The sequence below is a fragment of the Melitaea cinxia genome, chromosome 12, assembly GCF_905220565.1.
Source record: "Melitaea cinxia chromosome 12, ilMelCinx1.1, whole genome shotgun sequence".
In the NCBI taxonomy this organism is placed as follows: domain Eukaryota; kingdom Metazoa; phylum Arthropoda; class Insecta; order Lepidoptera; family Nymphalidae; genus Melitaea; species Melitaea cinxia.
The window spans coordinates 16,425,232-16,453,137 of NC_059405.1; the positions used below are offsets into that span (position 1 = coordinate 16,425,232).

The following is a 27,906-nucleotide window of genomic DNA, read 5'->3' on the forward strand; positions in this document are numbered from 1 at the left end:
GGTAGTGCTGGCTGTATGACACCGCGCGCCGTCACCCCCGTTTCATCGCCCGCATACAACTTCTGTCTGTTGAGCCTAGCACCCACACCCAGTCGCATTTTGCCGGTTGAACACAGTGTACGTGTTTATTTTAACTCCACACCAAATAATCTAGGTAAGTAATAATGTACTATATCTTGACCTTTGATTTTAACAAATCTTCTTAAAAAAAAAAAAAATTAACTTAATTTTTTTCTAATTTATTTATTTTAAACGAAAATTAACATTTAAATAAATAACTGGATAACAATAAGGATAATCTGGATTTATTATTATAGTTCAGTTTTTTATGAAGAGTATTTTTTTATTAAATCATTTAGATGTGATTGTTTTCCGACATAACGGTAGTTCGAGTGGGAGCGGCTGAGTTCACCTACGTATACTGTTTTATACCATCTGCTGCTACGATCGTGAATTCTTTTTTATTCTGTCGTGTCCGTATGCACTTAGCGTGCGTATCGATAATAATGTATCGATACTTCACAGTATGACTAAGATATGGCCGTTCCCAACAACCGATGGCGAACTCGCTTCGAAGAATGTACATAATTTTTTACGCTACCTACAATTTCATTTCAAAATATAAAAACTATAACTCGAAATGTTTTTTTTTTTTTGTAATATTCGTGACGAGTGAGTAAAATATTCATGAGTCATTAGGGTGATTTGAAATGTGAGACCAGGGGGGAGACATTTTGACAATCCGCCGGTTCATAACAAATTTCAAAATTTTACTTACCTTTTTTTTTTGAAGGAAGAAAAGAAGTCATCTCTGCATATTTAACTTATAAAGATAAAAAATAAAACTCTATGGTTCGTTAAGTTAACCATCGAGCGAATTTATGTTAATAAATACAATTACATACTTCATATAACGGTGCCGTTCAACTAAAAACGCTTCAAATTAATAACTGTACTCTGTAACAAACATCTAAAACGTTGATTCATTTCTTAGATTCTTGTTCACTTAAGTGGAATTTGAAATAAACAAGAATTACAATGTGTATCGGAGTCCTTGAAAAAGGACATGTCTAATGTTAACGAACCCGAATCAGTTGGGCTTACTATAAATAGAAATCTGACGAACACCGTGATTCAGGCACACATGGTTGACACACCACCATTTAACATTCCTTAAAACATTTTGAATTAAGTATTTAAATCCGTTAGATTAAAGAGAGTAAAATAAACAATGGTAATTGTTCTGAAGCATTAAACACGTTATGCTTGACATAAATTACATACAAAGAGGAACAATTACAAAAGAGTTTAAACCGGTTGGCGGTTTGGATGTCATGTCGACTTTCGCCGCTTTCACGCGCTGAAGAGTCTTAAACGCCAATCGTTTGGAAATCTATATAATCCATAATTGCTTACAATTTAATTATCAACTGCTTTATTGCGCACGAAACTTGGTGTTTTATGACATTTTATAAATATTTATGTACAATCATTGGTTTTAAAAAGAAAAACTATACATTTTCTAATTATAATATTAAAATGACAATATCATAGTAGTAGTATAGTACTTTAGTTCAATTGGAATTAATAAAAACTAGTAAAAACTTACTGTCGTTATATCGTTATTGTTGTTATGAAAATAACTTGATATTTATGTTTTCATGATATTTTATACAATAATTGTACGTTTATAACGTAATATCGGTTACAAACAGTGAATGGAACATTTTTCCTGTTTGTATTCAAACGAATTTCGATAACTTCAAAGGCGCACAGCTTGTTAAATTTTGTCTCGGCTCAGCAGTATATAAGCGGTACATTATGTATTTATGTACTCTGTATGATGGTAATGAAATTTACTCAGACGGACGCATGTGCGACAAGGACCACGAAAGCTGTATACTGTTAGTCAGAGAGAGAGATAACTTCCCGAATACACAAATCGATTCGTAGTACCAAACAACCCCTAATACCTAACGATGTGCTAGGGTTGCCTTGGAGGTTGAATTGGCACGTGATTGTCAGGAAAGTGAAAAGGCGGTAACTACGAATACCTTTGACTTTAATGATTCAATTAGTTATAGAGTAGTCATAAGTTATGAAAATATTTTATTTTAAGCTAACTTGTATTGGTTTTGTTGTAATACAATTTGATAGCGTTTTATAAGTAGGTATAACGAAGTTATTTTGGAAATAATATTATTTTTAAGATCTGTATGTTATTTAGTTATTAATTTTCGTATTTTTAGTATATGATATTCTTATTTAATTTTTAATCTCATATCGAAACAAAAATAACAACTTTATTGATTTTTTCTTAATATAATTTAAAGAAAATCTTACCTCTTACTACATATAGACTTAAATGTTAGATTTTGAAGACCTTCGTGTGACCCTTTTTAAATTTAAAACCCTGAAATGTAAAAGTCGGTATTTAAGCAATAAAAAAGATACCGAAATGTATAGATACAATAAATTCAGCCAGTCGAGTCGTCCTAGGTACCCTACGTCTGTAATGCCGATCAATAAGCGAGGGGACCGGACCGCCATGTTTGGCAGTCTACCCTATTTGATTAGATTGGTATAAATTCTTTTTTTACTTGAAAGCTTAGAACAAATTATTTATGCCTTAATATTTTTATTATAGCTGTAAAAAGTTTTTATAATAGGAATATGTTGGAATATTTAATTTATTTCAATGATTCAAAATTACTTTTGTTTAAAAGCTGGAATAAAGTTTAGATTTTCTTATTGACGAATAAATTAAATAGCGTGGAGTAATTATTATATCTGTCGTAAAAGATGCATCGCAGTTGGCCACAAAAAAGAGATTAATTAAAATTATTTAAGAGGTTAGCCGCGTAATTTTAAATTATTTTAAAAACTGTAAATTTAATTATCTAGCTAGATTCGGATTAGAAAAAAATATGCGAGAAGCGCATCAGCGGTCCGTGATGCTTATGCGTGTTTAATTGCCATGCCTTGACGCTCCATAAAATTTGAGACGTAATTTTTGATGCTACATTCTAGACAAGGTCAATGACACTTTCGAACATTTTAGACATTGATTTTTACTATATTTTTAACGACTTTTGTATAAATCTATGACATATTATTTGTGTTATTGGTAACTAATTGACTCTTACGAACTTAGACCCATAATTTTTCATGTGAAATTATAAATGTTTTAAATATAATTTTATACAATCCCTGTCTGGGCAATAATTAATACAGAAAAAAAAAACTGAATTTGGTGCAGTCATTACGGAATGAAAGGTTTTCAGTGATCAAGTATATAATTTATACCATTTAATTTTATAAATTTACGGTGAGATTTGGGACAATTTTTCTTTTTTTGATAAGTATTTTGTTGTGTATGCAAATGCATTACGCCATAATGCCTGGTAATTTTGAAAGTTCAACGATAAAGCAAAATTGCCATGAATGTTGTAATTGACAATTTCTGGAAGAGTTAATGGATTAAAACGGAATTAAAGTCTAAATTGTTGCAGTTAATGAACTTCCTCATTACGTCCACTTGCAATTATTGGTTCAACTTACCTCTTTCTGTTTGCAAAATGCAAAATCGATGGCAGTTCATGCAGCCATCTTTTTAAAAGTTGTGACAAATTAATTCTTCATGACTATTTTAAAAATTGTACATTCAACAAAAGGTAATAAGTTTTTAAATTACATATTTTAGATTTATTTCAACATGTTCAGTTAAGGGAGATGATGAAATCTGCATAATTATCTCATATTTTAATCCACCTTAATCAGAAAGCGAGTGGCCTTGTTCAGAAATGAGACCTTTCATGTAGGCTTTAAGTAATCTGCGTTTAAATCTTTTAACCCGTATAAAATATTTTTAAAGCGAGAATATGTATAAAAACCTAAAAAAATTAACTAAACAAAAGCAAAATCATATACCTACCTACATTGTACAAAAATAAAAAAATAAAACTATCTTACGACTAATTATTAAAGAAAAGCTAGACAAACGTTTCATTAACAAATAATCTGTGATTTACAAAATGGCTTCTTTCGCTTCGAAATCCCTGAAGCGATATTTTCCTAGTTAACGTGTAATTTTATGCCTTTATCTGTAATCGGACAGTAGCACCGCAGACAATGCGGACGAACGATTGTCTAGCCGCGCCTCAATACCTACCTACAACTAGCTAATACACGCAGCTTCGTCTGCGTTTCTTATTATAATAAAAATGTTACGTGCAGAGGAAAAAAGTATTAAAAGTCTGAAGCAGACTGTAGCTTACAAGTTTTTTAGTACGTAGTACCTGTAAGCCTATAAAATAGTTGTTTCTGAAGTCTAACTTATACTTTATCTCGTGCCGGTTTAGTTTTTTGCATACCAAGTTAATAACGAAGACGTATATATTCAAAATGTTGAATGAATCAATCTAATTAAGCAAATTTTCCAATATTCAGTAATGAAAATAAACATTAACAACAAAAATTTACAGATTAAAATTTTCAATCCAAAAAGATTCTAGATGCAATTTAACGGTCGTGACCATAAAAAAATATAAAAAATAATGAGAAAAACGAGCACAAAAATAACCAGAAAAATCATAAGATGTTAAAAACTAAACATTTTTTACTTTAAAAAATACGGTAGCTGTCGGTGAATTTGTATTTATTATATAATTTTAGTTTGAGTTGCATTGGAAAATTATCGAATATTTGAGTCAGTCTTCAGTCATCTTGTCATTAGTCTTAATAGCTTTTTGATGGGTATTGTTAACCGGATGAGATTATCAAATCAAAGTACATATATGTATATTACAACAAAATAGAAAAAAGTTTAAAGTATGTTTTCTTACTCATTAGGACTAAACTAAAAATTAACTTTTAACAAAAATTTTGATCCTACCCTCCATATTGTTTCTAGTTTAAAATATGTATTTTTGTTATTGCATGTTGATGTACCCAACTTATATATTTTTTTATTTATAGTGAGAGCGATTTGACATATAAATCGACGTATTTTTATTGTTTTGTCATTAACATTATAACATTTTATATTGATAAAACTATAAGAAGAAATATATTCTGAGTTTATAACATTGACTTCCCTATAGAAATATATGAAGTAAAAGTCGATTTATTCGTTTGGGATATAGTGATTTTTACTCTGTACGCAGCTAGTCCAGTATTCTAGTTACAAGTCCTAGGTATTCCAGCGCTCATAGTTTAAATTCCGTGACGGAACATCTATTTTTCGCCTCGCACTGCGCCATTTAAACTATAAATACGAACAGAATGCTTGTTTTGACATTTGTTACTTGTGGGATATCTTTAGATAGGAAAATACATGACTATTCTAATATTATAAATTATATTAAGGACTAGGAAGTGGGTATATAAAGTATCTTTATACTTTATATAGTATCATCATACATATATTTTATTGAAGAATGAGATAATTTAGTATTGAAAATAAACAATGATTTTTTTATTTTGAATTTCATGTTTTATTTTTATATCTTAATCCTTCATTGCAATCGGTCATTTTAGTGACCTTCGCGATATCTTTGTTTTGTTTGTAAATAACTAAATTTGTTCGTAAGAAAGTACGAGAACATTAAATAGTTGCAATAATATTTATTGCTTGTTCACTAGATTTTTTTTTAAATTGTCGTTGGTATATTATAGCATAGTCAACTTCTAGCCAGCTTAGATCTCCTTGTATTTGCCTGTGTCCATTAGTGTATAACTGTATAAGAAGGATATTTGGTAAAAATGAATTGCAGTTATTATGGGAGCAATGCAAACTAAAACAATTATTTTTAAAAATTTTTGTTTGTCTGTGTTTGACTATTCCTATATATCATAAAAATTTGTTACGGTTTTTTTATTTGTATTTCTGGAGTCACTTAAAATCTTAAGGTTTTCATTTTGGTACAATGTCTAGAAGTGCATAATGTCGTAACGAAGTCATTTTGTACTCGTAACTTGGTTAGCCCGTTGACGTAGTGTAGACTTTGGCAATGACCTTGCTTTATACTCTAGGAGTTGTGGGCTTCATTATGGCCCCGAGTCTGGGTGTCATATTTATTTGTGTGTATAGTTATATAACAGAGTAGCTCTATCAGTCGGCTGTTACCTAAAACACGAGCATGGTTTGTCTTAGAAGCAGACGAACGTTTGTGTATGTTCAGAGATATTTATTTACAAAATAAGCAATAAAGACCAAGTAAATCAAATAGTTATTAATGAACGATCAATTTTTTAAGATAATTTATAATAATTAAATGAATACATATTAATTTCCGGCAATGTCGCGGATATCCGTTAAAGCTTCTTCTCTAACCCTTGACATTCAATACTTCCTGACAAGATGGCGCAAGAGAATTTTTTTAATGAAAAAAAAGAATTACTGCGAACCAGCTTCTTTCCAGTTTTTAATGTTTCTGTAATTAATTTTCTGACTATATTTTTTTTTAATAATTTTTTTTATTGCTGAAGTTTCTTTTGAGTAGATTCTGTGTTCCATTACACTGTCTATTTATTTTTGTCCAGTTTTGTAGTTAGGAAGCGTGTACATTTTTAGTTTGATATGTTTTAAAATAAATCATAGGCCTTTTTATATCTCGTCACTTGAAATCTATTATCATTTTACAATAAAAACGAAGATTGCAAAACAATAAATTCTTTTAAACATTTCGTAGTAAGATAAGGAATAATAAATAAATACAAATTCAATATGTCAGACATCCCAGTACATCGAAGGTCGTTGAGAGCACAGCATACAAAACGACCTACTTCTCACATTCGCGCCATAAATGGTGAAAATGTTTCATTTAATCGTATAAGGCCTTATTCGTATTGCGTGGTCCTTCGTACACGTCGCTATATTTAATACATATTAATATATTCTAGGTACATGATAAAAAACAGCGTGTTGAACAGTTTCTTTCCTAAAAATGAAACTTAATGTTGTCTACTGACGTAAACTAGTGTCAAAATAATAATATTATTTGCCACTATAATTCGATAGCACTTGATATTACTAAGAATAAAAAATAAGCACCTTTTATTAAATTTTCCTGAATAACAATTCAATATAATATTTTTTCCTGTAAAAAAAAAAAAAAAAAACAAACATACAGATGTAAACTTTAGCGCCAAAATAAAAATAACTGACTTTTTTAAAGTTCTTAAATAACGAATGTCGTATTTTGTACAGCCTAATTAAGTTTTATAAATTTAATCAAATAGTCTTTATACGACTGAATATACCATAACACAAACAACGGATTTGTAATAGTGTCTAAAAATACTATGCTAGAGTTCTAGACTAAATCTACTAAAACGCGTAGTCCGTTAATGGCTTAAGACCTTGTGAACGTCCTAGGTACAGACTATAGGACCTATAGTATATTTCCAGTATAGTTCCAGTATGTCACGAATCACGACCATCCGGAGCATTATTTATAGACGCAAGGTCATTTCATGTCTTAAGAAAATCTGTTGTTTACGTGTTTTTGAAATTATTTGTAAAGAGTTTCTAATAGATTTCATTGCTAAATACCTACGTATATCACCGGCCAGTAAATTAATTTACTAATTTATAATAATAATAATAATAATAATACTCTTTAGTGTACACCATTAAATGAAACAACAGAGAAAAAAAAACATAAAATGAAAGATGTACAAAGGCGGTCTTATCGCTGAAAGAGCGATCTCTTCCAGACAACCTTTGGGTATAGGACACGAAATAGAAACTGCAGTTAGGAAGTAAACAAAAGATTGGTGTGCGAATTCTAATTCGCACACCAATTTCGTAAATTTCCAATCAGAATACTCGAACAAAGTACTAATAGACAATATATAAATTTATTTATATTATCAAGAAAAAAAAAAATGTCTTAGCTACCAATTTAAGAATTAATCACACATCCGTATGTGTATACTACGTGTGTACTACTTATGTGTTTTTTTATACCATACTAGCGACCCGCCCCGGCTTCGCACACGTGCAATGCTGATACTAATTGTAAAATAAAATAAATGTAATATGCGCAAAAAATGCCTTTACTCACGACATCACATTAGAAACCTTTAAAACTATCAGTGTTGCTCTACTATATTATGCATGTATTATACATAGATAAAAACCTTCCTCTAGAATCACTCTTATTTACTAAAGAAAACCGCATCAAAATCCGTTGCTTAGTTTTAAAGATCGAAGCATACAGACAGCGGGAAGCAACTTTGTTTTATACTATTATACTATAATATTTAGGATATAATACACGTCCAACAATTAAATAATAAATATAAATTAATTTATAATTATTTTAGTTAATACTCTAAACTTATTGATTCATTATTTTAATGTTATACAATTTAAGTTTAGTGCTTGGTTTCTGTCATATTAGCTATGTATAATATTGATTATGTAGTGTTTATTTCAATGAAAATGCAATATTCAAATAATTTCCATAATTATGTTAAAAATAGTCTTCTAAATATAACAGTTTATAAATTATCATAATTTGTTAGTTTTTGTATTTAGGTATGTATGAGTGCCAAAATGCAGTTACATTTATAATCTGAATGATGTCAAAATAAAATAAATTGTTGACATTTATTAACGTTTATGAGATCCAAATATTGTTTTTGTGTTATCTCAGGTTTAGTAATGAGTCTATTTTCATGTTTTCCAAAATTAAATTGAGATAAATTCGACGAAAAATTGCATGAAATGAATGTTAAACTCGTAGCAATAGACTTTCGTGAAGCCATTTCAATGTTAATTAATAATTATTATAAATTACGCGTCACGTTGTTTGTTCACGAGAGACTCCTAAACTACTTAACCGATTTTAATCAAATTTGCACTCCGTATACAGTTTAATCCAACTTGAAAGATAGGATATTTTTTTTTCGATATAAACTATTAATATATTTGAAAAAAAAAATAAGGCTATATGAAGTTCGCCCGGCCAGCTAGGAGTTATAAGATAGAGTGGTTCTAAATGCACAGAAACGGTATGCGACCGTCAATTTGCTTACGGTGAATTTTTAATAACTGCCAGCTTTCTAGTATATGCCGTCGGCAAAGATGTAGCGTGTAGCGCTTAAGTTTTATTATATAAACATTAAAATGGTTTTTTTTTTTATACTATACAATAATATTTTTTCTACTAATATTATAAATACTATCGCAATAGTTTTTGAGAGTGTATGTGTTTTTTTTTATATATATATCACTAGTTTGGCAAACAAGCGTACGGCTCACCTGATGGTAAGCGATTACCGTAGCTTATAGACGCCTGCAACACCAGGAGCATCGCAAGCGCGTTGCCGACCCAATCCCCAATCCCCCCAGGAGCTCTGGTCACCTTACTCACCAACAGGAACACAATACTGCTTGAAAGCAGTATTATTTAGCTGTGATTTTCTGTAAGGTCGAGGTACTACCCCAGTTGGGCTGCTCCATATTTTGAGCAAGAAATTCCTGCTGTGCCCTACCTCAGTTAAATGTATGTTTGTTACTCTTTGACGCAAAAACTTCTGGACCGATTCTAATGAAACTTTGCACATACATAGCTGGAGATCTAGAATAACATAATTATATGCTACATTTTATCCAGATATTAGCACGAGATTGAAAATTACGCAGGTAATACCGTGTGGCGCAGCTAGTAATTTATTGTATAATTGTATTACAATGTTATTACAAAAGAGTGTTTCTTAATTTTACTTTTGGGACATGTACAACATTACGGTAAATAAAAATCTTTTTCATTTTATTTAAGAATTAACATTTCAATAGGTAAATGACCAATTATTGTTGTGTTTGCACTACTTAATTTTTAGTAAGTTTTTCTTTACTGTTGATTTATTACGTAATTATGATTTTGAAAATTATTTACGTCATTATTCTGTACGTTTTAACTAAAATAATTAAGATTTATTAAAAAATGTGGATATCCATCTACATCTACCTTTTAAATATGTAAATAAATATCAAAAAATAAAAATCGTTACTTCCAATAAGAATTTGAGTCATAAGACACAAAAAATAACTTACGTACTAGGTATATTACTATCTGTATCTACTAAATGTACTAGTGTAAAATTTAAAATTAAAATCGGCCTTTCCTGTAACAAGAGTTCAGGTAGGTTTTCCCGCCACGGTTCCCTAAATGATACCATAAATAGAGCTCTTGCCACCATCGACGTTCCTGCTCTTATCGAGCCTACTGGAATTAGTCGCGATGATGGCATGGATGATAGATTTGCAGTTGAAACACTTGGACCTTGGATGAGCAGTGCTAAAAACTTTTTAAATGAGATAACTTCTCGCCTTATAGCCTCCACTGGCACTGGTGACAAAATGGCTGGTGCATTTTTTGCCTAGAGCATCAACAGTGATTCAACGGGGAAATGCTGCCAGCATTCTTGGCACTATTCCACGCGAACATTATTTGTTTTTTACCATAACTATCTGTAAATATACCGTACTACGGTACTAAAGAATATAGCCACCCCTCTCTTCCCGTGGGTGTCGTAAGAGGCGACTAAGGGATAACACAGTTCCACTACCACCTTGGAACTTAAAAAGCCGACCGGGTGGCGGGATAACCATCCAACTGCTGGCTTTGAAATACACAAGCCGAAGACGGGCAGCAGCGTCTTCGGTGCGACAAAGCCAGCCCTGCGGTCACCAAGCCGCCTGCCCAGCGTGGTGACTATGGGCAACACACATGAGTTCACGTTATTTTTGGTGTAAACTTGTGGAGGCCTATGTCCAGCAGTGGACTGTATAGGCTGTAATGATGATGTAATGATGATCTGTAAATATTTAGTTGAATTGTAAATATGTATAATGTGTAAAATTGTCTATAAACATTAAATTCTGTTTGCGAATGACCTCTACAATAAATAATATTATTATTTTCCAATATGGCAGGCCTGTCTCCGTGAGTCACGTCCCCGCGGGTCACTGATCGCTTCCCCTCAGACGCCAAATGTTATCGATCACAATTTTTTGCCCTTCAAAAGTTCAAATCTATACTAATATTATGAAGGTGAATAATTTGTTTGTTTTAACGCCCTAATTTCAGGTACTACTGATTCGAACTGGAAAATTGCTTTTTGTGCTTGATAGTCCAATTTACCGAGGAAATCTAATATAGACTATATTTTAGTACGTTTTATACTGTTTGACGCGGGTGAAGTCGCGGAGCACAGCTTAGTTTATAATAATGAAATAGTCAATATATTACTTAAAGAAAACTCAAGCAATATTAGTTAATATTATTGTATTAAAAGCTTTTACCCGCGCTTTTCTGTGATGTTAAACTAATTTGTCAATATAATTTTTTTACTATTAAAGAATGCAGTCGATTTATTTTATACTTAATACGAAATACAATCATTCGGAATTTGTACGTATACATTTTTATTAATAGATAAGCATAGATTATTATTCATTCTTCTGGATGTAATGAATTTTCAATGTTGCGGTGCGTAATCATAGTTTCATTGAACTCTTTGTAACGAGTGCTATGTGTGGACGGACATACGAAGAGATAAATGAACAGACGGACACAAAGTATTGTTTAGCTTATATTCTTGTAATTACCTCCATTCTTTTGTTTTTCGTAAATATCTCATGTACAGACATGTCCATTTTTTTTCAAATTTTTTCCCATTAGACTAGATTTTGAACATATCTTTATTGAAAAGAAAAATGTAACATTTTTAAAAATATTTTTAAAAATATTTTTAAAAATTGTCAAAGAGATGCTATAACAAGAAACAATTGAAGTAAAAGCACTCAAACATTCCACAGCGAGCGTGCGGATGTAATGATCACATTAACAAACAAGGATATCTTTTAAAACGTAATTTCATCCATTAAACAAAATGACTCAAAACAGACCTCTTTGTGTCATACCAATGAGGTTTCAACCATATGGCTTGCATGTGATATTTTTTTATGGCAACATTTAAGTCCTCTCCGTGTATGGTAAGGAGCCGTGACACAGAACCGTTATAATTAACGTGAGATTTTATTTTTAACATATGGTCACACCATTGTGTTTTAAAAATTTATATGTATATTCCTAATTACGTATTGTAACTTTAAAAGCATGGTCTTGTTTATGGTAAAATCTAGTTCTTTTTATTGTGGAAATAATATATTTTACAAATTACGCGATTAAGCTGAATGGTCGTATACCCTTGCCTATATCGAAAGCAAGCAAGTAAAAAAATTATAAAAATTGTAAAAATATGGGTGCCTTAGGTTGCTTGATAATTATGTTTTAAATTATTAATTAAATATATGTTTTAAATTATTAACTAAAATAGCAAAATAATAACCGTGTTATAGCTTAGCGAAACTATTAAAGTGAAAATGTGCGCAATTCGTTATAAAACGTTTCGTTGGTATCAAAATGTAGAAAGTCGCCGAGTAATTATAACGAAATTCTATCAAACTACGTTTATATTCTCATCATATAAACATTTTGTGCTAGTATACTATGTTCAAAATAAAAATAAAAATGAAATTATTTGATAATAAATAATTATTTAATAATAAAAATGGGTTTATTGTATAATTTTATGTTCGAAATAAAAAAATGAAATTATGTAGATAGGAATTCGTTTTTATAAAAACTTTAACAATAAAAATAAGTAATGAAATTCGTCGACGAACCGGATTTACGCGAGTGGAAGCTTTAAAAGTTATTGATTTAAGAATTATATTTATCTGTTCCAAAGTTTTTTAACCAACTTCAAAATAATAACTATACCTAAACAACACTAATTGAATTGATCAGAAATTATTGTCGTCGGACGCACAGACGGAAATAATCCTATTGGAGTTTTTATTAGAATATCTTCATTCTTTTTTTTGATGTTGAAGGCAAAAAAAGTACATCAATGGCTGTCTGCAATTCAGTACAAGGTTTAAAAGGAAAGATCAATAATAGGTTGAATGCTGTTTTCTGTTACGTCTGATTAAATTTTAACGATGAACATTTGTAAGGTACGAAATAGGCAACATTTTGAAATGTACAATTTTGGTTAAATAGTTAATGTAATTTTAATAATTTATTTAGAATACGATATAAGGTAACCATTACAGACTCGTTATAGTAAGTTGGAACTTGTAACGCGAGATTCGCCATGTTGAAAGATGGCAACGAACCGCTACATTACGAGATGAGGACATTATATAATATAAAAAAATATATTTTACAATATATTCATGTTTTCAGCTTATTTTTTTTTTTTCTAAATAAACAAACGTTCTACGTTATACGGCCTCTTATGATTGATTGATTCAGTTTGTAACATACTGGTACTGAACATAGGTCTCTTTCTTCGAGTAGGAGATGGGTCGGATATGAATTAAAAGTTGGATTCGTAAAAAATCTCTACCTATCCGTAACAGAAAGTAAATTTAGCCGAGAAGAATTGCATAAACGGCACCTTTTTAATTGTCAATCATTATAAATTTAGTAATTTTTAATCGGTTTGTCATTTGGCTAGTCATTGCTAAGTTAACAATAATGTTTTGTTATTTTAATGTCAATCATTGTTATCTAAGTAATATATTAACAGGAGACACATTGAGTACACAGTACAGATGTTTATTAATGGATATGATTTATGTTACGACAAGTAAGCGGTTGCGCTTTTAAGTTTGAGGAAAAATAATATTAGAAGAGGGTAGGCGTAGGGCTGGTTATAATTTTAACATGTCAACCCATAATAATTAGTATATATGTCAAGTATTGTTCTAATCGGATCACTAGTCCTTGAATTTCGTTGACGAAGCAACTCAGTCGGGAACAAAGTGCAAAATATGAAGAAAATCGAATATCGCGCGGTAATAAAATTCCTTGCCAAGCAAGGAATGTGTTCAAACTATAGTGAATGAGATGTCATTCGTTTACGAGATCTCTTGCCCAGGAAAAACAATGGTTCACAAGTGGCATAATTTGTTTAAGCAGGGCAGGGAATCACTTGAAGATGATCCAAGGCCGGGTCGCCCCGATGAGGTGACCACGCAAGAACTTATGCAAAAGTAGAAAAGCTAGTATTGGAAGATGCGCGACTAAATAGAAAACAATTTACAGAAATGGCTTAAGTATCGGAAACAAAAACTCAAAATTCTACAATCATCTTAGTACGACTAAGGTTAGTGCAAGATGGGTGCCGCAAATGCTCACGCCAGCGAACAATAAAAAGCAACAAAATAACAACAAGACTCTATGCAGTGGCATAAAATGGGTAGAGCACCACCAAAACCACCAAGAAATTTAAGAGGTCACGGTTGGCTGGAAAACTCTTAGCGAGTCTTTTGGGACTCTAAAAATTTTTTATTGATAGATTAAAAATATAAAGGTGTTTCTATAACGGAGGAATAATATGCTTCAATTTTGGAACAGTTTCAAAATTGACAAAAGATGTCCTGTTGTTTTTGCATGACAACGCTCCCGTTAACAAGAGTCGTGTTGCGCTGGCGGCCCTGATAAGGTGGGCTTCGATATTTAAAATCACTCACCCTGCAGTCCAGATCTGGCTCCGAGACATTATTACCCCTTTCCAAAAAAAAAAAAAAATACTGTGAGGTAAGAAATTTCTCACTGAAGATGAGTTTAAGGAAGCGGCTTAAACATACATATTTTTGGATAAAGACAAGACAATTTTTTTTTACGATATAATAAGCTAATTGAAAGAACTGAAAAATGTATTCGTCTTGCAGGAATTTAATGAAAAGGAAAAATAATTTTGCATTTTTACGTTTCGCGAATATAAAAACGGTTCCATTGAACATTAAACATTGTATTGTATATTAAAAACCAGTATCGTTTTAATATTAAGACAATTCTATATATTAAAAGAAAAATATTAATTGCCATAAAAAGTAAAATATTTGTACTGAGTTTTAATAATAACCCGTCTGCCCAGCGTGGTGACTATGGGCAACCACACATGAGTTCACGCTATTTTCGGCGCGAACTTGTGGAGGTCTATGTCCAGCAGTGGACTGCGATAGGCTGAAGTGATACCTAGGTTTCTAAAAAGTCTTATTAAGATTTTTTTAATTAAGTTAAAAAAAATACAGAACAAACATATATATAGTTAACTACACATGATTTCACGCTATTTTCGGCGCGAACTTGTGGAGGTCTATGTCCAGCAGTGGACTGCGATAGGCTGAAGTGATACCTAGGTTTCTAAAAAGTCTTATTAAGATTTTTTTAATTAAGTTAAAAAAAATACAGAACAAACATATATATATATATATATATATATATATATATATATATATAGTTTATTATCAGTTTGTATATAGGTACTGTGTCATTTCCGGTCAAAGAAAAAGATATCTTTAAGATTAATAAATGATGTTGTGCTGCTTCAGCTGTGTATTGATTCATGATTCGAAGACATAAAAATATTCGTAGGATGTTTACTTCAATAGAATTAGAATAAATTGATAACTCAGTGTTTTTAAAATAAAATGCTGTTTCATAACACACAGCATTTTTTTAAAATGAAACTTCAATGATAAAATCTTATACGGACTTCATTCTACACTAATATTTGATATTACCTACTTCATTCTAAAAACGCCTCAAAACGAGTTGCATAAATTGATACCTACCTTCAATTCATATTAAACATATAGGTACTTTCAAAAACAATTTTAACGTCAAACCTTTTCAATTTATATCATTAGTTTGAGATCTTTTATAACTTTGTAATCATGACATCCATTTAAAAGTAAAAAAAATGAAAAAGTTATTCTTCAAAATGTCCGCCCTTAAAAGAGTCTGATTAAAAGAGAATGTACTCGAATGCTCATTTACATCGCTTCACATTTCGCCTAGACCGACTATAAAATGAATAGGTGATTATTTTAACCACCCTCAAACATCCTCCCTTGACAAAAGAATATTTCCCTCACAGGATGCATTCGTATTTAGTATACAGTGTACATACCGACAACAATGGCGGACAAATTTTGTATTCAAATCGTGTTTTCGCGGCAGCGCTGACGTCGCTATATTGACATTAGGATTATGCCTAGGCTTCTCATTTCTAAATATTATGAGTCTTTAATAATATTTATAATTCACATTAACAGTTTCTGTTCAATCTTTTTACCGTCTTTGAATATATAGGTGGTTTTACTTTCTGACATAGGGTATGTTATCTACCAGTTTTTTTTATTTATTTTTTATTCCTTCCTTTTGAAAGAGATTTAAGGATTTTAAATCTTGGTCTTAAAAACTTTTTAAACTGGTTTTTGCTGATGTATAAACTATAAAACGCCATTTTTGGCGCGAACTCGTGGAAGCCTATGTCCAGCAATGGACTGCGATAGGCTGAAGTGAGTGAGTGATGTATAAACTGACAATAGCTATCTAGATTTTTTCTGACTTATTCTTCGGCAGAGGAAAAAAAATTATACTACCTATTAATTTAATATTAATTGTAAAGGAAGGATAGTCGGCAACTTCTAATTTATTTTAATACATAAAAGACGCTTATTCAGTTGCGTGCAGTCGTTCCTATCTTTTATTAATTTTAAATCAGCGAAAATTATTTGCATCATCGATTTTCGAATATGGCTGACTAAAAAACGTGTTGAACCGGTAAATAAACAATCGTGTATTTTTGCAGGTCACGTAATGCTTCTATATGTATGGAAAGAAGTTTGTTATGTAGGCATGAGTCAGGTAACCGGCCGGTTTTACTGGTAGCACTGTAAAAAATAATATGGTAATTGCCATGTAGTAAACGTTTTTTTCCTTTTTTAATTTATGCATTTTGGCATAATGAGGTGATATCTTTATCGTTAAATATTTTTGAAGAAAGTTGTGTGTATTTGATAATATGCAGCTTTGATAATTCCCGGCTTTATATAAAAAATTTAAAATAATATAAAATATATAATATGTCTATCAGAATCATCATATATGTATAGTAGTATAGTATATGTGCTGTGTGGCTACGGCACTAAAGAATTTAGCCACCCCCTCTCTTCCCGTGGGTGTCGTAAGAGGCGACTAAGGGATAACAAGGTTCCACAACCACATTGGAACTTAAGAAGCCGACCGATGGCGGGATAACCATCCAACTGCTGGCTTTGAAATACACAGGCCGAAGACGGGCAGCAGCGTCTTCGGTGCGACAAAGTCAGTACTGCGGTCACCAACCCGCCTGCCCAGCGTGGTGACTATGGGCAAAACACATGAGTTTACGTTATTTTTGGCGTAAACTTGTGGAGGCCTATGTCCAGCAGTGGACTGTATAGGCTGTAATGATGATGATGATGATGAATCATCATATGATATATACAGGACACATGTATTTTAAAGTCGTAAAGATACAAGTAAACTTCCTTTTGCTATAACAAGAAAAACACATAACTATGTACTAGACTAATGTTATAAACATGATTGTTCCAGATCTCTAAACAATGGCCTGCTCAGTGAGTGATTCCCCCTCCCTGAAGGACCTGCCCAAGGTCGCCACTGACCTCAAGAGCCAACTGGAAGCTTTCAATCCCAGCTGCCTGAGAGACGTCGACACCAATGAGAAGATCGTTCTGCCATCCGCGGAAGGTATGTATAATATTTAAGAAAATTATGAACTAGTTATTACTTTATTACTATAGTATACTAGTAGTAGATCTACTAGATGTAACATTCGTGACAAACAAACAAAACCGGTAACTCAACTGTAGTGCATAATCAGAAGTTCTTAATATGATTTTTATTTTATATGACAAAGGCAAATATACATACGGCCCACTTTCTGGTAACCCCTTACCATAAAGTGGGCTTTTCGACGCCTGCAACACTAGAAGTATCGCAAGCACGTTGCCGACTCTACCCCTAATCCCCCAGGAGCTCTGGCTACCTTACTCACCGCAGGAACACAACACTGCTTGAAATCAGTATTATTTAGCTGAGATCAGTATTTTAAAGGTCGAGGTACTTCCCCAGTCGGATTGCTCCGAATTGTGTGCAGGATAATTCCTGCTGTGCCTATCAATTTCTTTTTTTATTTATGTTACAGTATTTGAGAGCAGTGTTATGTAGCTGTAATCTTTATTAGTTTATGATACTTGTTTATTTATTAAGTTATTTATTAATTATTTACGATACGATATAGTTATTTTTGCCAATACGAAGTAAAAGTGTACATGCCATCATCAAATTAAAATATTTTAATTTAAAATTACTTGTTTACCTGTTATTAATATGGTTATCAATTTAAATTTATCTGTATCACTATTAGCTAAATTCTGGTTTTTAGTAAGAATACAGCATATGTACAATTTTTAATTTACGTATTTACATAAGTAATTCTATATTTAGATAGTAGAAACGTTCATAAACAAAATACTTTTCTTTTATAGTATCTATAGAAACATTAGTAAGACAATACAGATAAGAATTGTCTTAGAAAAAATTAAAAAGTAATCCTTAATTTATTTAAGGTTTAAGGTAAAAAAAAATATATAAATTTTTATAACAGACGTTGCACAGGAAAAGCAACACACGGCTCTACTACACGACCTAGAAAAATTTCAGACTTCCTCTCTAAGGAAAACGGACACCGTAGAAAAAATTGTGTTACCCAACGCTATAGGTACTGCCGGGGTGGAAAAGTAGTGCTATCATCCCTTACTCTCGATGATTTAACAGTGTTTTATTTATAATTAACTGTTTTGTATTTACAATAAGCCTGATTTACATTTCGAAATTCAATAATAATTTTTTGTGTATTGAAATGAATACCGAATAAATTATTTTTTGTTTTAATAAGACCCTTTTGCCACCAATCCGTAATCTGCCATTTTAACGTTTGATATACAGACGTTATTATTATAAACTAGCTGTGCCCGCGGCTTCGCCCGCGTTGAAATCAGAGTGTCACAAAGTTTTCCCGGCAAACTTCCAGCGAAACTCTCATCAAAATCGGCTTAGCCGTTACGTAAACCTTCCTCTTAAACCGCATGAAAATCCGTTCAGTAGATTTTGAGGGAATCTATCACATACACTTTTGGAGACTTTGTTTTATAATACACTAACTGTTGCCCGCGACTACATCCGCGTGGTTATAAAGATATGCATTACTATTAAGATGTTTAACGCAAATTGTTGTTTTATTTCAGTTACTTGAAATGCTTATCACACTGAGTAACTTTTTAAAAGGCACAATTTAGTATAATTTAATAGTTATTTTTATAAAACCTCTCTATACACCACATTCTTAGTTTTATTTTCAGGCAGCAGTATAAATAACCTATCAGGCGAACTTATATGTTTCATACAAACTATCAACCCCAATTAAGCCCCTTAGCGGTGGAATATCGCAAAATTCGTTCTTAGCGGACGTCTACTAACTATAATCTACCTCCCTGCCAAATTTCTTCTTTGTCCATCCTGGATGGATGAACCTTTCTCTTTTATATATATAGATTACGATGCATTATTTGGACACCATCTCATCATCTATAGAGCACACATTTTACATTTCAAGTCTCTGACTTCAAAAATATAGAACTTTCATACAAACTTCCAACCCCCGTTTTACCCCTTTAAGGGTTGAATTTCATAAAACCAGTTCTTAGCAGATGTCTACACCCCATAAGGAAACTACTTGCCAAATTTCAAGTTTGTATCTGTTATAGTTTCGGAGATTTCGTTATGAGGGAGCCAACCTACCATCCCCCGGTTTAACCCCAAAAAGGAGTTGATCTCTAAAAATACATTATTTGGACACCTTTTCACCATCTATAGAGTTTACATTTTAAATTTCAAGTCTCTTACTTCAAAAACATAGGACTTTCATTCAAACTACCAACCCCCGTTTCACCCCCTTAGGGGTCGAGTTTCGTAAAATCGGTTCTTAGCAAATGTCTACGTCCTATAAGAAACCTACCTGTCAAATTTCAAGTTTGTATCTGTTATAGTTTCGGAGATTTCGTAATGAGTGAGTCAACCTACCATCCCCCGTTTTAACCCCAAAAGGGAGTTGGTTTCTAAAGATAGATTATTTGGACACCTTTTTATCATCTATAGAGCATACATTTTTAATTTCAAGTCTCTTACTTCTAAAACACAGGACTTTCATACAAACTTCCAACCCCTGTTTTACCCCCTGAGGGATCGAGTTTCGTAAAATTCATTCTTAGCGGTAGTTTACGCTGTATAAGGAACCTCCTTGCTAAATTTCGAGTTTGTAGGTGTTATAGTTCCGGAGATTTCGTGATCAGTGAGTCAACCTAAGATCCCCCGTTTTAACCCCAAAAAGGGGTTGATTTCTAAATATTCATTATTTGGTCACCTTTTCACCATCTATAGAGCTTACATTTTAAATTTTAAGTCTCTTACTTCAAAAACATAGGACTTTCATACAAACTTCCAACCCCCGTTTCACCCCCTTAGGGGTCGAGTTTCGTAAAATCCGTTCTTAGCGGATGCCTACGTCTTATAAGGAGCCTACCTGCCAAATTTCAAGTTTGTAGGTGTTATAGTTTCGGAGATTTCGTGATGAATGAGTGACCTTTCGCTTTTATATATATTATAGATTAGTTTCGTTATGTAAATTCAGCTTTACTAAAAACGTTTGAACTCGTAACGAGCATGTTTTGAAACATCGAACTCATTTTTCAAATTTCATGTTTTTATTTTCACATCATTGCATTTGAATGTTAGCAACCGTGACGTGTGGAGCTAACCAATGAAAATCGTTTATTTTGTAAACAATAATATTATCTATGGTCCGCAGATGTTGCCACTGAAAAAACTCAAAAGTCCCTATTTGACGGCATCGAAAAATTCGATGCGACCAGACTGAAGCATACAGAGACACAAGAGAAGAACCCTCTTCCGGACAAAGATGGTAACATTTTTTTTCTATTTTTTGCACACTAAGCGAGCGCACAATTATATTCAAACGCGTTTTAAGCTTAATATGGTTTTTTTACTATGATTTTTCTATTAAACAATGTATAAATAAAATATAAGTAATATAATTTTTTTTATTTAAATTATTTCAGCATTTCAAACACGCTTTTCCTTATATAATTATACAGTAAATATCCTTATAGGCATGGTATTTGTTTCTCATATATAATGCTTAATTACTACGTTGCCATGCACGCATTTGCTTGATAGTTGTCGCAGCGGAGAAGGCCCATCAGAACCTTCTAGATGGCGTCGAACACTTCGACAAGACACAAATGAAGCACACAACGACAGAAGAGAAAAATCCTTTGCCGCCCATTGAAGGTTTTTAATGCTTTTTTCTGCTTAGCATGTATTTAGCATATATTTTATATACTTACTAGCGTGTTGCCCGTGATTTCAAATGGAAATGTTTTAATATATTCAAAGAGTACTTTCAATTTAGTACGTCATTCCTGTCTCCCCCTCGTTACACCACTGGCGTATGGCACGGTCCGCCTACCGAACCGGTTGACTATGGAATCCTGCAACGTCAGGTGTCCATGCCTGATTCTCCTCAGGACCTCTGGCTCTTTACTCACAACAGAAACACAAATGAACTTCAGAGTAATATTATTTTGCTGTGATCTTCTGTATCCAGATCTGTTCAGTCAATTGAAAAAAATCTAAACAATTGCGTAAATAGTAGTAGTACCTAAGATTAGAGAATAATTATTATTAAATTTTCAGAAATTGTAGTGTCATGATATATAATTGGCACTCATTTAATAATTTAACCATAGAATTAACGACGTATCACATACAGGCGACAGATTTTTTTTTATTTTTCAAAATATATTTTATTAAATTTAATACGCTTAGTATTAGACTGATACTTTTTAACTTAATAACTTGAATATAAATGAATATCACACTTATTTAACAAGAATATATTTGACGACGCTTTGGCGCAACGGTCACAGCACTGGTTTGTGGCTGTTGCGCTGGCGATTGCGGGTTCAATCCCCACACATGACAAACATTTGTATTGACCATATAGATGTTTGCCGTGGTCTGGGTGTGTGTGCAGTCCTTCTGGGTCTCCTCATCGTGCCTCAGAGAGCACGTTAAGCCGTCGGTCCCTGTTGTTATCATGTACACATATATAAATATATCCGCCAACCCGCATTGGAGCAGCCTGGTGGATTCTCTGAATGGCTCTGATCCTTCTCCTACATTGGGAGAGAAGCCTATGCCCAGCAGTGGGATATTACAGGCTGAAGCACTAACAAGAATAAAGTATAAATTATAAAATTACAAAAGAAAAGAAAATTTTATTTACTTATTATTTTTATAAAAAAAGTCAGGTTTAACCGAAATTTATTTAATACGTGTTCATTAACTATCATTACCATCATCTAACAGCTATCGAAGCCGAGAAGGAGAAGAACAAGTTCTTGAACGGCATCGAGAACTTCGACCCCACTAAGCTGAAGCACACCGAGACCTGCGAGAAGAACCCGCTGCCCACCAAGGACATCATCGAGCAGGAGAAGACGGCTTGAATTGCCTTTTATACGCAACTATATATCGCTAGTATCGCCGTATTTTAGACTCGATATAAGTTTTGTAAGGCCAGCTGACGTAGCCCGTGTCTAATATCCCGATCGCACCGGATCGATCCGCTTTTAACCGGATCGATCCGGCTCTAAGCGGCGCGGGCCGCGTCGTCTGTATTTAGAACGTAGGAAACTAATTTTCTATGTCACTCTTAACTATATATATGTGATAAGTGTATTTTATGAGCATTTTTATTTTATTTATAATGAGAATCGATTAAATTTTAAGATTGAGTACTGATTTTATTTTAAGTTAAAGAACACACTGCGCTCTGGATTCGATTTTAACACTATGTAAACGCTTCGTGCTTGTGTTCTATTTTATTTTAACTGATAAATGTTTAAGATTGTTTTCGAGAGATTCAAGAGTCTGGTCGCCGAATTGTTCTATATTTATTAGAAGTATAGTTACCAAGACTATTCGAATCGTATTACCATTATTCTTTCAAATTTATATTTTTCTTATTTATGATATAGAAATAATCAAAGGATCGAAAATTATAGGGTTAACATTAAATGCTCAACTGCGTATATTAGAGCTAAGAACTTTTTTTTTTATAATTTTGAAAGCAATTCTGTTATCTTGTGATGAATGAACAATAAATTTTTATACTGTCGTATTACATGATAACCATACAATAATTTTTTCAATTTTATAATACGCTAACGATGCCAATAAAAATTTTATCGAAATTTTGTATGTTTTACAGACGGTGCTTTTTCTAATATAGAATGAAAAATAATTGTTTTGTTTTATTACCCTGCAACATTTCAATTGCCCTCTCAATAATTGGAACGAAATTCCTTACGGCAGGCTTGACATTTGGATGGGCGACCGAACTGAAAAAAATGTGATACTAAAACCTTAAGAAAAATATATAACAGAAGTGATATAATATCAATCACACGACTGTTTAATATGACGTTTGTAAAACTAAAATATTACTAGTAATTTTTTTTTTTTTAAATATGTAATTTTATACTGTCGAAAAAAATAAATAGACATGTTTTTTTTATTTCACTTAATAGTTTGAATTATTATTATTATTTTGTTTGATTTATTTTATTTTACGGTATTTGTTATTTTCTATAATACCTACTAAATTACCTAAATACTTTTATGTACTTAATTAAAAACCAATCAACAAAATTAAACAAAAATCAAGAACTAGAAAATATATATAAAATTGAATATTTTTTTTTTCAAATTGTGTTGCTTTTATACTATCCGAAGGAACTTCGTTCCTACCTGGTGTCCCATGACACCACATAATTATTTGTTAATGATATTTTTTACATATCAGTATGGCATATACATGATAAATGCTAGTTTTGTCTACAATTATTCTTAATTAGTTTTTTAAACTGAATAAGGGTCATTAAAACCAAATATTACGAAGATTTAAAAGAAATATGGTACATATTTCTAATTTTATATTATTTTTATTATCTATAATCACCTCATTTACATTACTGCTTTTTACTTGAATTTCTATATAATATTTACCCACATTACAAAAAAAAAATCTTTCGGAACTTCGGTTTTTAAGTATGTGATTTAGTTTTAAGGCTCTTATTGGAGAAAGACTGATGTTAAACGAGTCTTCCTATAGAAAAAATCTCCTAAAACATGGACAAATACAGACCAAATTCTCATACCGAGCTATGAGAGTCTACGAGATCTAATATGCTCTCATAATTCGGTATGAGAATTTGGTTTGCATTTGTCCATCTTTTATGAGATTTTTTCCATAGGGCTCTTATTAGATTATTTTAAAACTATCATCAACACTTACTGACGACCAATTACCGGTGAAAACTAGTGCACATTCAGTCGTTCATTTTTTTTAAATACTAGACTACTGTTGTAACAATAGAATACATAGTAACCCATACAAGTACTTAAAACAGATAATTTACATAAAACGGAGGATTATTTTTGATAATATAAATATCGCTAGCTTTTTTAGTATTATCTTTACTACTATTAACTTATTTTATAAAACACGAGGTAGAGAAGTATCTGTCGTTACATTTACGAAGCGCTGCTAGTTCAAAAAGAAACAGTTGTTAAAATAAAACAGGATACCAAGTATATACTTATTATTTGCGCGTTTCTCCTTAAGGAGGCCTCTTGTATTTTAGTGCCTAGTTTTCAAAACTGTACAGTGTGGCTACGGTACTAAAAAAATATGGCCACCCCCTCTCTTCCCGTGGGTGTCGTAAGAGGCGACTGAGGGATAACACGGTTCTGCTACTACCTTGGAACTTAAAAAGCCGACCGGAGGCGGGATAACCATCCAACTGCTGGCTTTGAAATACACAGGCCGAAGACGGGCAGCAGCGTCTTCGGTGCGACAAAGCCAGCCCTGCGGTCACCAACCCGCCTGCCCAGCGTGGTGACTATGGGCAAAACACATGAGTTCACGTTATTTTTGGCGTAAACTTGTGGAGGCCTATGTGCAGCAGTGGACTGTATAGGCTGTAATGATGATGATTTCAAAATGTTTTATTGAACATTAATAAAAGTGTTGGGATCCTTTTGGTGGTTGGTAAGAGCAAATCTAGTATCTGCAAACATGTCACATACCCACGGTGGGGGGGGGGGATTTTCCCCACCCTGGAAGCTAATAATTGATACTTTAGATTTTAATAAGGAAATTTTAGTTTGATTAAATTATAGTTAATATAAAAAATCCTTTTTACCAAAATTAAATTCGGAATTTGAACCCGTACAGTTAGGCTTCGGTGTAAAAGGAGGCTGTGAGGCAGCCGTCCATGCCCTACGCTCTTTCCTAACTTACGGCCAGCCTGACGTGTTGCTCAAAATTGACGTCAAAAATGCTTTCAATTCGGTAAATAGGGATACCCTGCTGACAGAAATAAAACAACATATACCGGAAGTATACAATTATCTTCTTCTCAGTTACGCTGACCCAACAAAATTATTATATCGTTCTAATGAACTGTCCTCGGAAGTAGGTTGTCAACAGGGTGATCCCCTTGGGTCTGCAATTTTTAGTTTAGCTATAAATCCGATAATTAAAAATCTAAATTCTAAATTCAACGTCTGGTATTTGGACGACGGAACCCTAGGAGGTGATGTGGATACTGTGTTTTCGGACCTTTTTTTAATCAAAAATAAATTTGAAGCCATTGGTTTGGAACTTAATTTTAGCAAATGCGAACTTTTTATAAATAACTGCGACTTAAATTTAAATGACGTAAAACAAAAATTTAATATTTTGGCTCCAAATATTAAAATAGTTAACAGTAATTCCCTTTACCTTTTAGGTTCTCCAATTTTTGATGAATCTATTCCTGAATATATTAATAATTCAATCACTAAATTTCAAAATTCAGTTGACAGTCTCCTTGAAATTAGTCCACATTATGCACTTTGCATCTTAAAATATTGTCTTTTCGTCCCTAAATTTACGTATGCGCTCCGTTGCTGCTCGTTTTGGAATCACCCAGATCTTTTAACACAAGTAGACGACTTAATCAAAATTAGCTTAGAATCGATTCTTAATATGCAAATGAACGAGCAATCTTGGACCCAAGCATCCCTACCTATCCGTTATGGTGGTTTAGGGATTCGCAAAATTTCCAGTGTCGCTTTACCAGCTTTTCTATCTTCTGTCCATAGTTCAGCAAATCTCATAAGTAAAATTTTAAGGGCATCCCCTTCAAACTTTGAGATTGCTGGTTTGGAAGAAGCTAGAAACGCTTTCTTAATTGCATGCCCAGGTCAAAATTTTCCAGTTTCTCCTAATTCACAGAGGAGCTGGGACGACATAAACTGCAAATTGACTTATGACAATCTTTTAAGCTGTAGTACAGGCTCGGCGCGAGCTAGGCTTTTAGCCGTGGGTACGCAAGAGGCCGGCTACTGGCTTCACGCGTACCCTTCAACAAATACAGGAACATTTCTTGAGCCTGACACGCTCCGAATCGCAACCTGTCTACGGCTTGGGGTTCCGGTCTGCGCTCCTCATAAATGTCCCTGTGGCAGTGATGTCGATAAGCTAGGACATCACGGTCTGTCATGCCTAAAAAGTGCAGGCCGCTTCTCGAGACATGCCGCACTTAACGATATCATACGCCGGTCCCTTGCCACCGTAAACGTGCCAAGTCTACTTGAGCCGACTGGTATTGTAAGAGACGATGGCAAGAGACCGGACGGTATGAGTTTGATTCCATGGAAGATGGGTCGGGTGCTGGTATGGGATGCAACCTGTTCAGACACGCTAGCCCCTTCCCATCTACATGGAACAAACAACAGAGCTGGTGCGGCTTGTGAAGCGGCTGAAAAAACAAAAGTAGACAAATACAGGGGTCTAGGCTCCGAATATGATTTTGTCCCATTCGGTGTCGAGACCCTTGGTCCGTGGGGTCCTAGTGCTAAAACACTATTTAAGGAAATAGCAAAAAGGTTAGTCGACGTCACAGGAGACCGAAGAGCTGGCAGCTACTTCGGACAAAGAATTAGTCTAGCTATTCAAAGGGGGAACGCTGCCAGTATCTTCGGAACCTTGCCTAAAGGGACTCCTTTTAATAATATTTTTTAGTTATTATATTATGTGTATATATATACTTAAGGTTTTCATTTTTTTTTTTTTTTTTTTTTTTTTTTTTTTTTTTTTTTTTTTTTTTTTTTTTTTTTTTTTTTTTTTTTTTTTTTTTTTTTTTTTTAGTTTAATGTAATTTATCTGTTAAATATAGCTTAACTATTTATTTTTATAATTTATAATGTTAATATATATTTATAGTAATTTTCTTTTACTTATCGAGTTTTACATTTATTTGGTTTTGCCCCGACTTTACAAAATTCTGGGAACGACCATGGCTGCAAAAAGCTAAGAATTCTGAGCAACATGCAGAGTTAGATTTAGTTAGATATATCAGCATATCTGAAATATTTTATATTTTTTGAAATTTAGGTCAAATTTTCGATTATCCCCCCTCGGTTTAAATGAGATTTGGTGAAATTTCATTGCACCCCCCCCCCCCCCAATTCACGTCCCCTAGCACACTTACTAAATATCTATACAATAACATTAACTAGATGTTTTATTGGCAGTAGAAATTTCTTACTTGAATCATTGAACAACATTTTAATCGACTACATAGCAGTTGAGATTTTTAGTTGTGAGTTGAGAGTATTTATTTGAATATACCGAAGTAAGGTGAGTGTAATGATATTGATTGAAAATTAATTATCAGTATAAATAACATGAAACAAACGATAACTAGCTTAGATTGATTTAATAAATAAATCTAGATACTAGGTAGGTATAATAATAGCAAATGCCAGG

General features: G+C 32.7%; 1 protein-coding gene across 4 annotated transcripts; it reads left to right on the plus strand.

The window, feature by feature from the left end:
* On the plus strand, positions 1 to 23,331 carry LOC123658727 (thymosin beta). 4 transcript variants are annotated; one of them, XM_045594071.1, is made up of 6 exons: positions 1 to 154; positions 17,478 to 17,633; positions 18,553 to 18,666; positions 20,812 to 20,925; positions 21,201 to 21,314; positions 22,395 to 23,331. In XM_045594071.1, exons 2-6 carry the CDS (start codon positions 17,489 to 17,491, stop codon positions 22,532 to 22,534), a joined length of 627 nt encoding a protein of 208 aa, XP_045450027.1. In that variant the 5' UTR covers positions 1 to 154; positions 17,478 to 17,488; the 3' UTR covers positions 22,535 to 23,331. The 4 variants fall into 4 exon arrangements, with proteins under 4 accessions (XP_045450027.1, XP_045450029.1, XP_045450028.1 ...); XM_045594073.1 differs by lacking the exon at positions 21,201 to 21,314; XM_045594072.1 differs by lacking the exon at positions 18,553 to 18,666.
* Positions 23,332 to 27,906: the final 4,575 nt, after the last annotated feature.